The sequence below is a fragment of the Diuraphis noxia genome, unplaced genomic scaffold (genome assembly GCF_037042655.1).
Source record: "Diuraphis noxia isolate RWA-SAM2 unplaced genomic scaffold, SU_Dnox_SAM2 contig0002, whole genome shotgun sequence".
In the NCBI taxonomy this organism is placed as follows: domain Eukaryota; kingdom Metazoa; phylum Arthropoda; class Insecta; order Hemiptera; family Aphididae; genus Diuraphis; species Diuraphis noxia.
Window position 1 is genome coordinate 10,151,901 of NW_028301712.1, and position 17,309 is coordinate 10,169,209.

The 17,309-nt window shown below is 26.9% G+C and overlaps 1 protein-coding gene across 5 annotated transcripts in view; it reads right to left on the reverse strand.

The window, feature by feature from the left end:
* Nucleotides 1-1,190: 1,190 nt before the first annotated feature.
* LOC107169223 (uncharacterized) overlaps nucleotides 1,191-17,309 on the reverse strand; it is a 52,400-nt gene continuing 36,281 nt past the window's right edge. For 2 of the 5 annotated variants that reach the window (XM_089221280.1, XM_089221283.1), the window contains exons 2-3: nucleotides 7,225-7,666; nucleotides 1,191-2,983 (exon numbers count right to left, since the gene is read on the reverse strand). In XM_089221280.1, the coding sequence (XP_089077406.1) occupies nucleotides 2,831-2,983; nucleotides 7,225-7,666 (595 nt within the window). In that variant the 3' untranslated portion in view covers nucleotides 1,191-2,830. Of the gene's footprint in view, nucleotides 2,984-7,178; nucleotides 7,667-8,195; nucleotides 9,365-12,916; nucleotides 13,233-17,309 lie in introns of those variants that run through there. The other 3 variants (XM_089221282.1, XM_089221284.1, XM_089221281.1) reach the window with 3 other exon arrangements.

The following is a 17,309-nucleotide window of genomic DNA, read 5'->3' on the forward strand; positions in this document are numbered from 1 at the left end:
TGATTCTAATTTTTATTACGAAACAAAACATAATAATTAACTATTTAAGTATATGACGTCGACGTAATGCGCGAGCAGTCTTGGCAGCGTGGTCGACACCACGGAGGAAAAAAGTATCTAGTTTTATGAAACCTTTATGAATCCATATCGTTAACTCAAATAACTTTTACAGATCCGTTTTAATGAATTATGTACTATTATGAGTGTTCCTAAAAAATTTAACGGGAAACGGAAATCGAAGAAATCCATGAGGAAGATTCTAGTAAATTGATCTTATATAAAATGTACACGGAAAAAAAATATGGTTATAATTACCAGAATATGATTCATACTACCAGAATTTTTGGTTGCACCCGTGACAACAATATGGTTAGTTCATATTACAATAAATCTTTGGTAAACTGTATTCGGTTACTATTAGGTACCAAATGAGTTGTTAAAATAAATATACGTCATATTAAATTCAAAGAATTTGCACTAATATAAACTGAATATATAAGTACCATCAGCATACTGTCTTCGAATGAAAAATATCAAAAGCACAGTAGTAACACCCAATACTTAGACATTCGTCAAAATCACGAATCAATAATTTTAGACATATTGTGCCTGGCAGCCTATAAGCTAGAATCATTTTTCATCATATTCAATAAATTATAATTAAATTTAAATTAAATCCATTGATTAGTGATGTACAAATTAAACTATTAATTTAATTAAAGTAAACAATTAAGTTCATAGATACATTTATACACAAGACCGTCAAGACCAATTCAGTATTCATCAGTTTTAACTGTTTTAAGAATATTCATATTTGCATATTCATTTAAATGTTAACATGTTCTAAAAGTTTCATGTGTTTCACGATCAATTATATGTAATACAATTTAAAGCTTTTTAAATAAAAAAATTTAATTACATTTGAATATTTACAATACAGTTTTTTTTATTACTATCTATTATATTATTAAGATATTTTTCTTCATTAATGGCTAATGTAATTGAGTTTATTCTTTCTATTAATTATTATAGAAAAATAAATAATAAAATAATTGATGCAAGTTGAATGAAATGCATAATATGATAACAACAAATAATACTTCATTGATTTTCAAATTTTGTTTTATAAATTGAAATTTTTTAAAAATCTTTTTATTTAACATAAACAATCAATACAAATGTAAGCGAAATAAGTTTTTATGATTTTTTTTTTTTTTTATTATTATTATTAAATTAAAGTGTTTCTGACATACAAGGTCATCTAACTTATTGATATAATAAATAATTTTTAATATCATTAAGTTGTTAATTAATTAATTACAATATATACAGTAAATTACGAAGATGAATAAATAAATAATATAAAATGACATCATAATATTAGTTAATCTAAGTATATATATATATATATATTTTTTTTTTGTAAATCTTTTTGGTGTTGAGAAAGGGCATCACGAGGACGTCCGCGCTTGAGACGTCGGAGGGTAGGCTTATCTCAGAGTTTGAAATATTTTTCACTTTTGGCGTTGTTTAGTTAGCTAAGTTTATTTGATAAGAGTAAACTATAACATGAAAGGTATAATTACAGTAGCCTCCAATAAGTGACTCCTGACTTCTTATTTAATTAAACTTTTTTTTAATTGTTGACCTATACTTTTTCCCCTTCAATTCGGCCAGTAGCAGATACGCATGGAAAAGGTGCGATAAGGCGATCGTTCCAGCTATAGATCGTGTTTTTACGTACTTATATTTCTTATAATATAAAATATAAAATGATTGTTTATATGGTTCCAATATTATTATAAAATAGACATATTTGGCGGCAATAGAAATTTCATATAGGTAGAAAAATCTTATAGTATCATATAATTTTTGTTTTTAGAACATCCCGCTCAAACAATCTTAGGGTCCGATATTGAACCGGCTTGAATTATAGCTGATGGAGTAAGTAGTAACTGGCGGGATAATAGACCTCCTGTATTTTATACATTTTGAAAGTAAACATGTCTAGCGCACATTATATAAGTATATTGTAATATATTGTATTATATGTAAATGTATGATTAATAAATATTATACCGCACCTATGTATCTATATTCAATTTTTTAGAATTAGTTTTAAAAAATTTTAAATTAGTCGATATATGTTTATAGTTTGATGAATGTCTATTGTAGTATTGTTATTTGTCAAAATAATTTTAGTATTAAATCAATAATTAATACTACTATATATTATAATACACGAGGAGATAGGCAACTTTTAGTAAGTTTCTATCAGCTTCTTAATGTATGATTGTTTGTAAGTTTGAATTTAATTATTATGATTAAGAATCTTAATACAGATAACCAGCAATATCAGCTAATTTAATTTTGTGACGTTTACTTTGTGAGGTATATCTTAAATCTCTATAGGACTTAGTGAAAACAAAATTTTAATATGACTTGTTTTTGATTTAAAAGAGATTAAATTTTAAAATACAGTATATGAAATATCACAAGTTGTAAAAGAATATAAATTATCATGTACCTATGTACATATATAAAAACAAAAACAAAATAAAAATAAAAACTTCAAATTAAAAAAAAAAAAAAATCAATATCTTATTCTTATTTAATATAAAAATACACTCTCGTGTATAGGTTTTAACTTATAACTTAAGGTTTTTTTGCTAAATTATGTCATGAATAAATATTTTTATGTATAGGTACTATAAATAATACATATACGGATAACTATTTGTAGGTTTAGGACAACCAATATACCTAGATTATAGAGGCAGTGTGGAAGTCGGAAGGAGATTATAAAATATAAAATTAATTCATAATATTTTCAAACTAGTTGCTTTTGAGTATCATCCTTTTCTTTGTGTAGTATATTTTCAGACACCAATGCCATTTCGCCATCATTATTAAATACAAACAACGATGAATACCTTGGGGCACTTTCTACCACATCTTCGTATTTAGGCGGAGATTCTAATTCCTATACAAACAAAACATATCGTTAGTTAATTAAATTAATTAACACGCTCATTGGAAAACACACACACATTTCAATGGTAACCTAACCTATACCTGTTTACATTTACCTACATTTAACGAAACACCGTCGCGGTGGCATGTTATAATATAACGAAATATACTGTAGCATTATTATCTTATTCCTATGGTACATTTGTCGATTTTATGTGAATTATTTCAAGTATAAAATATGAATATTTGCCAAAGGCTCTTGTTAATAGTATTGTCATTATTGTAGAAGAGAACCCACAGTTAAATTTTTTTTTTTTAACTATATATAGGCCCCTTATTGTTAGCACAATGACTTCATCAACAACAGTTGGTAACAACTAACAACTGACAATAAACATACACTTCAAAAAGTTTAGCTATGTGAATTTCACTGAATGCTAACTGTTATTTTTGTTTATTTTTTTTTTAAATTCTGAGCGGAGCGAGAAATATGTATTGATTTTAGCATGATGTGTGTGTGTGTGTGTATGTTTTTTTTTGTGTCTGCCATCACGTTTTTGGGTGCAGTAAAAGTGCTTCGATTTTCGACTTCAGTACCTCGTTAGATCAGAAAGTGAATCTAGTTGGTACTTAGTAGGGCAAAAGTAAAAAATTCCCAATATTTTTCTTAATAATTAGGATAAACAAACTAAACATAAAGGTAAAAACGGGAATGTCCTTACATTTTGTTACAACAGCAGTTGAAAAATAAAAGAAGTGCATTTTTTTTATAAGCATTCAAAGTTTGAATTTTGACAAAATACGTAAAAATTACAAAAATTCACAAATTATTTTTAGCTAGAAATTCATAAAAATTTTCTTTGAAAATCTAAGATTTGAAAATTGAATTCAAGATTCCTTACAAGTTTGTCAATCTTTATCGCAAAAAAAATGTCCACCAGAAGTTAAAATTAATTCTTATCTGCGTTTGAAATTTAAATTTTTACAACATTGGATTTCACTAGATTTATCATTTAGCGATTTTCTTATTTTGGTGTAACTCTAAAACAAATGATCGCAGATACTCGAAATTTACTATTTTGAAAATACCACATAATGTATCGAAATAATGGAATCTGGTATTTTGATTTCAGTGATTAATTGGATAAACTAAAATTAGTATACTACCATACCTTATGGCTTTTTTACTTTGAAAATTAACTAAAAAATAAATAATTTAATACTGACACATCTTTTTGGTTGCTAAATGAAAATGATATTGAATGCTGTTCTGTCACTATTCAAAAGTATGGATAACTCAAAATTGATGAATTTTTGAGTCAGTCTTATTCTAGAGATTTGAGGTGTGAATTTTGTAGATGTAATATAATACTAAACATTACTACTTATTTTAATTCCTAGAGTTATGTTTCGTGACTTGTTTAGAGGTGGACGGGGAAAACTGTTGTCCCGAAAATTAAAAAAAAATTAATTTACCAACGGAAAAGTTTATAATTTATTACAAGTCACCAGTTCATCACTATATACCAATATGTAGAGATTAGAGGGTGATAGGAAACTAGTTTTCTTATAACTTATACCTTCAAAGATATAATCAAATAATTAATATCTTGGTGTATATACTATTGATAGTGTGTTAAATTTGTGACTCGTATGCATAGAACGTATATAAAAACTAGTAGCTATATATTGTATATAATAGGAAGACAATTTTATGTATTATTTAAATATTGTTAAATTAAAAAATTATAAAATTAATATTTTAGGGATCTTATTCGTTTTTATTCTATTCAATATGATTCTGTTAAATATTTTATACACGTTTTAGTATTTGTTCGCACTATCTAACTGGCGAGATAATTTTTAACGAATTAAATTATTGTTAAATATAAAACTATGGTAGCGACATTCGGGAAACATTCAACCATAACATTGTACGTAAATATAACACTTTCAACATAATTAACTCTTTGGAATGTCGATGTAATCATCTTGTTTTGAAGATAATTTAATAATTCTGACTTTCTGAATCTTTTTAGAGAATTTTCAACTTATACACATGGAATTATTGGTCAACATACTTCTATGGATTTTAGCTCAGGCATGTATGTAATAAATATATAATAAGCAGACCAAGATGGAACCACTCAAATTTTTAAATTGAACTCTTATTATTATTATATTCATATTATGAAATCTAAAAATTCTTCTAGATTTTTAGCCATCTATACCTAATATGTCTGGCGTTTACCCGTCTCTACCCTACATTGACAAAATTATAAAATGTTTAATTATGTACATTTAAACAATTCTGGTTTATGCCAAGTCGTGACTGATCAGTGATCATAATATCTTTATAATGTTATATAATCTGTTTTAAAGCATTTCAATATTACACCATATTACCTACATATTTTGGAATACATCCAATTTATAATTTAATTCTGAATACTCAATGAGTATTATAGGTAATGGGCAGATGTAAGACGTAAACAAAATAAAATAATCTATAATTAAAAAATTCATCTCGTCTGTCAGTCTCTGAAGCATTGAATTATTATTTTCAAGGCGTTTTTCAACGGAGTGAATAAGAAACTAATAATAAGAAAGTATATCAAGTTTAAAAAAAAAAAAAAAAATTTTAATAATATATAATAAAATATAAATTTCCATATTAATGTAATAAAAAAAACTAGTTGTGTGCATCGATATGGAGATAAATAAATTTCCAGCAATATGACAAACTCATCGTGTTTGTTTCGAGACATGATTAGTTGGTTAGATATTGCAATTTCTCTGTTAACGTTTTAACGATATGCAATAAACAAAACAAATGTGTTTCAATTACAATAACTATTACCGTTGGCACGTAATACCTTTGATTAAAATAAATATACCAACGCATACTTGTATGGTACACCATTAATACTTATGAGCAATGGTAATATCCATAGGCGCAAATAGTGTTTGAAATTCGATGGGGGGGAGGGGGGGCTGTAACTAAGGTCAGCAAAAACTACACACGGGCAAGTTCAAATGTATTATGTTGTAAAATCATAAGATTTTTTTGTTGGAGGGGGGCTATAGCAATTCTAGAGAGGGCTAAGCTCCCCAGCCCTCTCTATTTGCGCCTGTGTTAATACCTACACTATAGCGTGGAAAAATGATTACAGCTGTACCTACTTTTGGTCTCCATTAATGACTTAATCTATCTAATTCTATAAGATCTATCGAATAACTCTATAGATAAAAGTCCAGAGGGGAGTAGCAGGGATGTATTTTCGGTGCACTTTTTTATCACGTTTATAGTAAAGTTAATATGAGCGGATGTGGCTATAGGTGGTGGTTCCTATAGGCTATGCATGTGGCGTGGAAATTATATATTATAATAAATAATAATAATATTATATTAATTGGATTTTAAAAGTTAAAACATATTTGTATACAATTTACCTGCTACATCGAGAATAATAATTAATAATTACCTATAATATGTAATAATGTTATTTATTTTGCTAGGTACATTATATTAAATATTAATGATTTATGTAATCTATGATGAGTATAATGATTTTCTAATGATTTGAATTGCGTCAAACTTACATAGGCGCCAATAGGGGGGGGGGCTTAGGAGGTATTAGCACTCGCAACTTTAAAATTAGCACCCTCAAATAATGATCGTGCTTACGTATCAAAAAATTCTTCTTTCAAAAAAAAAAAAAAAAACTAAAATGACAAAATGCATAGCATAAGCACCCTTAGGTTATTTTTATTGAAATTACGCCTATGCAAACTTATGAAGATTCCTATGATTTTTTTTTTAAATGCCTTTATTAAAATACTTTACTTATTACTTTCATGTTTAAATTTTACTATACTACAAAGGCCATTGATGATTTGCATATTTTTTTAAATCTAGAATATAATATGTTTAAATTATTGTTTACATGTCTGCTTTTTTATAAATTTATAATTTTTGGTTTTTATGGTATTATAAATTCAGTTCATCAAATATCCCTCATAAATATATTTATATAAAGAAAATATTAATGCACTATTCCTAAGTTAAAAAAAATTTTAGTTTGAAAAAATGTCTGTAGCTATTAATTAATTAATGTACGAGTATTTTATGATTTAAAAGCTTTCAAACAGATTTAAAAAACTTTAAATAGAGTTATGTACTGATGCGGATAAAATTAAGTTACCTATACGTTTGTTTTTCGTTTCAACGCGCATGTTGCATGTGCTTACCGTCTCCAAGATCCTCTTCTTGCGTTTCTCGATCATTTTCATCACCATGATCGTGGGGCTGATGATCAGCATGATGACCGCGATCGCGATCATCACGACGCCGGCCACCACGGCAGGCGCGCCGTTTTCGTCGAACGATTTTTCCACCTCGGGCGCCCTGTGCTGATGGTGGCCGGTGTCCGTGGCCGCGGTCGATGTCGCGTTGCCGTCGCCGAACGCCGCGGCCGGACCGCCGTACGGTTTGCTGCCGTACGATGACGACGGCGGTTGCTGCGATGTGGTAGCGTTCACCTGGTTCAGGCCTCTCCGCAACAGCATCGCGCTAACCGTACACCAAGCGACCACTTGGGATACCATGACCAAGTATTTGGCCAACGCGTTGCCATTGATCGGCATCACGCTCGCTCTTCGGTTTCTCCGCAAACGTGGCTGTCCATAGTTTCTGAAAAAAAATCCAGAACCGCACAATAAGTACGCGCATCTATCGTTCTCATAGGCGCCCGCAGAAATTTTTCTAGGGGGGGGGGGCAATGTTAGGATTTTAGGATAAATATTATAATTTTACTATAGGTGTTTTAAAATAATAACTTTTTTTATTATACTCGTATACAATATATTATATTTTATTATATTACAACTTATTTTATACTTTAAATTTGTTGTACAGTATATGTATAGTAATTTATCTTAAAACATTCAATTAAAAAAAATATTTTGAAAAAACCAGGGGGGGCAGCTTGCCCACCACTGCGGGCGCCTATGATCGTTCTATGCAGGCCCGTCGCTATAGGGTACAAGCAAGCCATGCGTTGCTTTAGGGCGGCATAACATTTAAAAAAATTGAGGCGGCAAATTGTAATATTAAATTTCCAAAAAGGACAGAAATTTAATTAATATTTTTATTCGCTTTAGGGCGGAAAATGTCTTACGACGGGCCTGGTTCTATGTGTATACTTCTTGAGTCATCGTACCCATATGACGTGTTGGCTCCGTCGACCGTCCTTCGAATGAACTCAAACTTAGACAATATTTTACATTCACGATATAATCCGTTTTACTATGTTGTTTTTAAAATTGGACTGAATCTAATTCTGATCTATTATTGAATGTATAAAACACGATTTTTAAAAGTGAGATCATTATATTATAAAACGTCTCGTAGGCTTTCGTTAATGATTCAATCATTTCGAAGCGTGTAATGATAATTTGAAGTTGTTGAAGTTGTATAGTTTTAAGATTCTCATCATTTACTTCGTAATTAAAGTACCTAGCAATACATACGATTCTCCGAGATGCCCTAATAGGTAATAAATTTATCTTCAAATTATATAAAAGGTGCTCATCAGTAATCATCAGTTCACTATAGTTTTATAAAAAACAACAGAGTAAAACGAAGTATCGTGATTTGTGCGTACATACAATTTTCTGCGCTGAAAGCATGTAAAACGGAAACGAGTGGACGACACAATCTAATGTGGGTGTGACTGTGGGGTTTCAAGTGACTCATTTACTCATATTTATAGTAATATACGCGTATCTATATATATATATTATATGTTCTCATAAATTTACGAGCTTACGAAAATTATTATTGTGTTTCTATTATGTAAGATTATAATATAATTTTCATCTTCGTCAATAATTAGGTAGATAAGTTTAAATAACTAGTTGAGCTATAGACATATTTACGTAATTTCTTAAACCATTTTTAAATATATCTCATATCGTGTTTTTCGGCCAACTTTTTATCTGCTTTATTTTTATCGTTTTTTTTCCGGCGTCACGACAAATATTTTATCGTTGCTGGTATATAGTTCCTTTACGAATTTATTAATTTGCAGTCGTTTTGTAAACTGAAGTCTTCAGTTAACACTCATCAGTCAACTCTTCTTATATATGTATATGTACACATATTTGTATTTATACATTTTATATATTTTATTCATTCTTAACGATACTACATAGTTCATACTATAATGCTTAGACATTTAACTGTGTTCACAACCCTCACAGTTCACACCTCCTATAAGCCTGTATTTAATATTTTTTATTTATTATATTATTATTATGACTATAAAAGCTAAACGGTATTTTTTAATAACATGACTACGATTGAGACTATAATAAAAGATAAAAATAAAATGAAATTTATTATATAGCATAAGATTCTTAGTTAATTTTAAGCTTATCATTCATGAATAAAAAAATTGTCTAACACTTATCGAGCAATAAGTAATAATTTAGAATACATTAATACAAGTATTTACGTTTTTAAACGCATTTTGTGTATTATTACATTTAAATTTGTATCCTGCCATGATAGGTTTAGGTATAACTTATAAACTTATAAAGCAAGTTATTACATTTTGTACTACTATAAAAATCCTATCCATACAAGCGACTATATATGTCTATATAACGTATGACGACTTGAACTATACTTATACTATATAATATAAATAATCTAATATAATTTATAACTGCACTAACTGTACTAATACTATGATAGTATGATTGGATCAAAAATTATGTATAAACTATAAATTTACAAATATTGTAATATTGTTTAGCCTCTATAATTATAGTGCGTAATACCTATCTATATTAATTATTTTACTGGGAGGGAAACCGGGAAACCATTATCTTTCAATTTAATAGAAATTTATTATTAAATTTGACACGTGTCTAATAAAATTTATTTGTATCACAATAAAGTTTTCATAAAGAGTATATTAAAATATTATTGACAGTATTACGTCTTAACTCTCGAGTATAAGGTATTCAGAGTTTCAGAGCATTCAGGTAGAGCTACTTTCAACTCCTGTTAACGAGAGGATAACAACAAAATTGTGCAGTTTATTAATTTAGTATTATTAGATTAATTTTATATTTTAACACGTTTCGACGATGGAGATATTTATTTTATAATAAAATCGAGAGTTTATTATTCAGAGACGGTCGAGGTCTTTTAATCGTGTTACTGAATATTCAAATCATTATAATTCAAAATTAAAATTAAAGTGATTTACTGTTTTTTCTAGATTAATGATGAAAATAATTATATTCATAAGCTACATAGGTAAATGATCTGGCTTGATCTGGATATATAATTTACCATTATGGTATACCTATAATATTTATTATTTATATTAGAAATCGATGAAAAACATCATTTGGGGGTTGTAACTGTTTCGATTTTTGAATAATTAATATATTATCTGCGTTATTAATACCTAACAGTGTTTTATAAAACAGAATTTTCTTTTAACCCCGCCTGGAAGAATAATCAAATATAATTTTCATTGAACTATTCAACAGACGGCTTTTTTTTTTCATCAAAGACTTTTATGGAACAAATTTAATGTATTATCTATTGTATTTTTATCTTGAGGTGCCCCTTCCCGCTTCTAGTAAAAGTACGGACCCTCTACAATAGTCTACAAGAATGCACAGTAGAGGGATATACCATACCTATTGACTAGCACTATAATAGTGCTTACTGATTGGGAAAGATATGGTTGTCATTAGTTTTCGATTGAACGTTCAAAATAGGTATAATATTATATAGTCTTGTGTGGTTTCCGGCCTTCTTGGTCGTTGCATTCTTATCAGTACAATACTACCTATAGTGACTATAGTCTGTATAACGACCGTGGAAGCCATGGATCATGATTGACATTATAATAATATAATACAAATTCTAGATTGTAATCGTCTCAACAGCGAAAGGCTTTGAAACCCAAATCACGTGTGTGGTTTGTTTGCAAAATACACGATCGTGTATTCGTGTCCTTGACTTTTTCAATAACGCGCGGACGAGCGATGCACTGCAGTCACGACTCGCAAGGAACAACAACGAAATAATAAACAATAGATACCTCATAGGTACCTACTAATATAATAAAAATAAAAAATAAAAAATAAATCCTAATGATATTATAATAAATGAAACCACAAACTTTCATTGACATTGCCATCATGACTTTTTTAGATGGATGACCTCGCGTACTTGCACCTTCACGTTACTTATTCTAACAGAATATATAAATATTATGAATTCTTCAGGTGGTCGAATGGATCCCGTCGTGCATTTCGTGTTTGTGAGTTTGTGGTTTATACCATGCTCACAAATTATGTATAATAATAAAGCGACAGTGACATTTTATACCATCAGCAACGACAATATCACGCTAACGACGATGCAATACATTGTTCACTACATCATAATTTATGATTTATCATATAATATGAATGTTTGTACAAATATTACAAATATTATCATACTTAAATATAAATCAACTTAGATGAACAAAACAACTACTCAAAATCTTACAATGAAATCGTTTGGTTTCCAAATTGTGTCAATGTCAGTAATTTCTTAAAAAATATTTACACAATTTTGATTATATTTTTAATCGAATCCATTTTATGTTATTTGCAAACACCAAACTTATTTATAACGCAATGACTTTTTTAGATAACTAATTTACTATAGTAATATGTATATTATATTATTTTAATTATTCAATTATTAGTTATATTCAAATTTCTTTTAACAAATTATTGATAAGACTAGTACGAAATGAGCTTTGTACATTTTTACCGGTGTACAGGTGTTCAAATATTTTTAAATTGTTTATATTTTTATACATTTATAATTGCGGAATTCAATGTTTGTAATTATTATCATTGTTACATACCATTAAGAAATGTTAATGTTTTCAATATAAGTGGTTTATAGCGGTATTAATTGTGAAGTAAAATTATTAATTACCTATTGTTATACATTCAATTTATAACGGCGAATAAAAAATATTTATTGACTTGTGTAATTTACTACAATTAACAACATTTTGGTATTGATGTTTAGTAAATTTAATTTTAAATTACAACTGGAAATAAAAGTAAAAATTAAAACCATATTTTTAATACCTATTCAAATTAAAATAATAAGAATTATATGCATAAACCAGCATTACTCAACTATTTCTGCGAAATAAATAATGACAAAAATAATAATAAATCAATTCGATTTTAACCGAATAACACTGCCAATAATAATTATACACATATGTATATGAAAATATAGTTATAGTCAGAATGTTATTAAGTTAGTATTAGTATATAAATATATTTAAACAAATGCTTTTGGTAATTTTGATTTGTAATAAATATTATCTAGCATTATATAGTAATTAGCTACATTTGAATAATCTTAAATAAGTTTTTATCAACAAATAATACGTAATTGATTATACATATTATTAATCTAAACTCTTTAAACATTTTTAACGAAAAAAAAAATCATTTTAAATGTTGAAAGAATTTAAATCATTTTTAGAAGAAAAATAATGATTATTATCCTATATAACGTCTGTATACAACAATAAAGAAGTTTTAAGTACAAAAATAATAAAATATAATAATTTGTGATTAATTGTTCTATATTACTCGTCACCACATTGTTAACTTGATAGTATCGTGAATCATTGTATAATTATGTGGCCGATGCTGTCGATTAATTGAAACAATATATATTTTTACAGTTCTTTAATTAACGTAGAGTATAAATTCTACTGACATTCGTACAAATAGTAAACGAAACGGTAAAATGTCCACACGAAAAAAAAATTGAGAAACACATGCGTGATAACTGTTAAAAGCTAATATAATATGGATACAGAATACTTACTATTCAAACTAAGATCGAGTAGAAAAGAATTCGGTTGTGTGATTATCATGTTATTATAGCGTAGTATTAAGTGTTTTATTGACATTTATAATTTAAATGCGAATCCACATTGATATTGAACACAATACAATTTTTGTCACTATATCGTATTATTATGAGCATTTCTAATGAAATTACTCAATCGAACTCATCTCTGCGTATAATGTGCTGATGTCTGCTGGAAGAATATGTAATGTAAACTGCGCACAGAAACGTCCATGAGTCACTAAAACCAGCAATTTAATATTTTAGCGTTCAACCTTAGTCGATCCTATATTGTGAGCCACTATAATAGTGTTTATTGTTTTTTTTCCCCCGATGCTGACGAATTGTATATGCAGTGTAGCCTCTATTGATTTCTTAACTGTATTTAGATTCTCTGCGATTTTATTCTTGCAATTTTCTTGTATGTGGGTAGGAGGCGATCACATCTGATTTTCATATTAAATCAATTATTTTGCATAATATCTTAAAATAATTTGTGTATTGTATATGTTTTGGAAAAAAATAGTTTTATAGTTTTCGGGAAGAGAGGATGTATTTTTATTTAACAGTGCCTAATAATGATAGCAAATATTTTTAATTGTATATTATAATTATCAGTAAGATGTAAAACTGTATTAGCTCAAGGGAATATTATTCTTCAGAACTCAACCCCCTCCACCCACGCAAATTCATAATTTCTCAGTGCAGCTCAGAATAAAACATGTTTTACAACAATTGTCATTCATCATAAATTTTCAATATTTTTATGAACTCCATTTCTTTATTTTTTGTACGGTATGCATCAATCATCTTATAATATTTTGTATTTAGACAATTACTCCTTTTTTTCAATTTGTAACGTTGCAATAAGATAATATTTTTATGTTATTATAGTATTTAATTATACATATATGATATATAGTATATAAATATTCGACTGTCGTCGTATTTTAAACATGGCACATAAAATACAAAAAATATCAAACTATAGTGAATTTTATTTTGTTTATGTAGATGGTTGATGATATATATTATATATTGCTATTGCAATTATTGAAATATACAACCATATATTATCTTACCCAAAATCAGGATATTGAATCAATGTCCAGAATCTATTTTAGTATAATATTGAAATTCATTTTTCATATTTGAATTTAAATTAACAGAGACAAATAAATATTTCAAATAGTTAATATAGATATAATATATAAGAAATATAATTATTCACATACTAATGTTTCGGAGAACAACTTCTTACAATAGTTATAATAAAATAAGATCTATAAAATAATTTCGTTTTGATGTAGAAGTAATTTTTTACTTAAATTGTGTACGTATTATACCTAAATATTCTTACAAATTTATCATTTTTATATTTTCATTTAGATATAGACATAATAGTACATGGTTAAACATTCCGTATTTATGGCTGACATTTATCAAAACGAAATATTGTGATAGTCAAATTTTTTATTCATTTATCGGTTATTTGGTTTTGTCGTGTTTATTTTACTGATATAAATCCTCTTAAGTCATGTGTCTATTACGCATTACTTTTAATTTAAGATTAAAATTTCTCCTATTTTAATTTTTGTTACTATTTAATCACATATGGATCCTAAACTATCCTAGTTCAAAAGTTTAATTATTTAAAGTTATAAAAGTAGTACAATACTTTTCTTAAACTGCTAATCAAAACTGGAGCTAGGGCAGTGATTTACGGTTTTTTAAATTCTGAAACAGTTCATATATCTTTTACTAGATTGTTAGAGACTTAAATATCCTCAAGCTGATTGGCTATGTAATATTTACTATGGTACATTTTTATTTGAGCTCTACACAACTTTTAACTTCCATTACAGTAATTTTCATATTTATTTATTTATTTATTTTTTTTTATTAGAAATAAGCCTCGGCTGCGGAGGCCATTGGCTGTCATATTTATTGTTGTTGGTTTGAATATTTTACTTATAGATGAGTAGTATGTATAATTTATTCTGGAAGTTAATTAATATTTTTGATTGTATGAAACTTATTGAATTAAAAAATTATAAAATATAAATTATGTGCTTAAACAAGAGAGCTTATAATAATTGTTATGTGGTACGTTTTTTTCTATACAAATATAAATTATAAGTTTAATGATTTGAAATTGGAAGGTAGAAAAATTTAAATAAATAAAAATTTAAAGTAATTATTTATATGACATTTTAAATTAGAATCTAGAGTTACTTTTGTTTACCATTACTATACATTTGCTACCTACTTTGTTTTCAATAGATAAAAATTACGTCTAAAGATCGGGTTGCAATATCATCAGTATATGTTTATTATTGTCTATATTTTGACCTAGTTAAAGAAGTTATTGATATACTTAGCCTAAAGATATATGACTATGGAAGTATGGCGAAAACAATTTTGACATTCCACTGCACGTTTTCCTTAATAGATTTCATTCCAAACCATAGTCTATAATATAATATTAAACCAAGTTATGTGATTTTTTTATTTTAAGCTTATCAATGAAAATTTCTGAAATAATCAAGGAATTGAAACATTTTTACTACAATATGAATACAAATTAATCAATTTGCCAGAACATTCTTAGATTTATAGATTTATTTAATTCTATAAAATTATATACTATCATAAGAATATTTACTATAAATATATATAAGTCATTTAGCAATATAATATACAATTAATTTATTGCATTTATTTTATGATTTTTGGTGGTCATCTTTAGTAATAATGTCAAACATATTATGTTTCCTAGGACCTAGATAGTGACAAACTATAGAAATATTATTATGAATTTGTAATGATGTAAATTATAAAGTTTGTATTACGAAGTTCCTACTTATTATTTTTCAGAATTTTTTATTTTCTAATAGGTCCCAAGCTAAATGTCACTTATGTATATATAATATAAATATACGACTTCTTATTAATGTAATATCCATTCAAGCTTTTTTTCCTATCAATTACAAGTAGTATGTACTTATTTTTGTATGAATATATGTATAGATTGTATACTATATATTCTTATAATCCTGTAAAATAAAAAATAAAAATAAATATATCTTTTTGGGTGTGTAGGTAGATACTATATATTTATATGTTCGTTCAATATATTTTTAATTTAATTACATTTTAAGAACTCTTAATGTTTAAGAAAATAATAATTTGAAATATAATTAAGATAGTAAGTTGAATGTATAGATACTTTACATTTCTATATTTTACAACTATAAATTCATATTACTCGTGTTGTTCAATACAGGTAGGTATATATATATATATATATATGTAATACCTACTTGATTATCATTTATGTATTATTTTGTATAGCAATAAGCCACTTCTCATAATTTAACCATCTGAGTAAGTACTGTATTACTTAGTACTATATTTAAATATTGGTAACTTACAAATTACTATATACTTGTCACTTGGCATTTAAATTTACTTTATTTGAAATACTGTTTTTCGATTAAATATTTTTCCATTTTATGTTTTAAATATGAATATATAGTATCACAGAATATAATAGGTACCTGTAGGAAGGTTCTAGGTTATAATTAGTTTGTTATAACAGCTCTAATAAAGAAGTTGGCTACAAAATATATAAACGTGCAGGAAATATAACCATTAACCCGCTTTTCCTTTGACACGCCATCGCCTGTAGGTAGTATTATTGTATTAAAAATTTACTCGAATAAAAATTAACTATAGAAACAAATACATTGTTAAATAATTAAATACATAAAATAATCAATAAAGACATAAGGTATAATTTTGTATTTTAAATTCTGAGTGAAGCAATGAATGTATTGATTTTGAAATTATGTTTTTTATTTGAGTCACAGTAAAAATACTTTGATTCTCTACAACAGTATATTTTCTGGTAGAAAAATGAATCTAGTTGCTACTTGAGGGGATCAAAAGTAAAAGTAAAAGTAACAAGTTTTCAAAAGTACCATGAAAAACAAACAGAAAATTAAGGAAAAACTGAGATTTTTACTCAAAACCAGTTTTCGAAAAATCAATTTGAATTTTTAGTGTAATTCTAAAAAAATTAAATAATTTTGAGCAATTTATAAACATAAGAAAATTTGGAGTTTTATTAGTTTTTTTTTCAATTACTGTAGATACATTTTTTTTACTAGTCAAAAAACTAGAAAATATAATACGCTTCTCACAATTTTAAGTGAAAATTAAAAAAAAAAATTGATCAAAAATCCTCAATAATTTTTTATAAACGTCTAAAGTTAAAATGTTGACACAAATCATTAAAATTTCAAAAATTGGTAAATTATTTTTAATTAGTAATTCATAAACTTTTTTACAATTATATCCTAGCTTT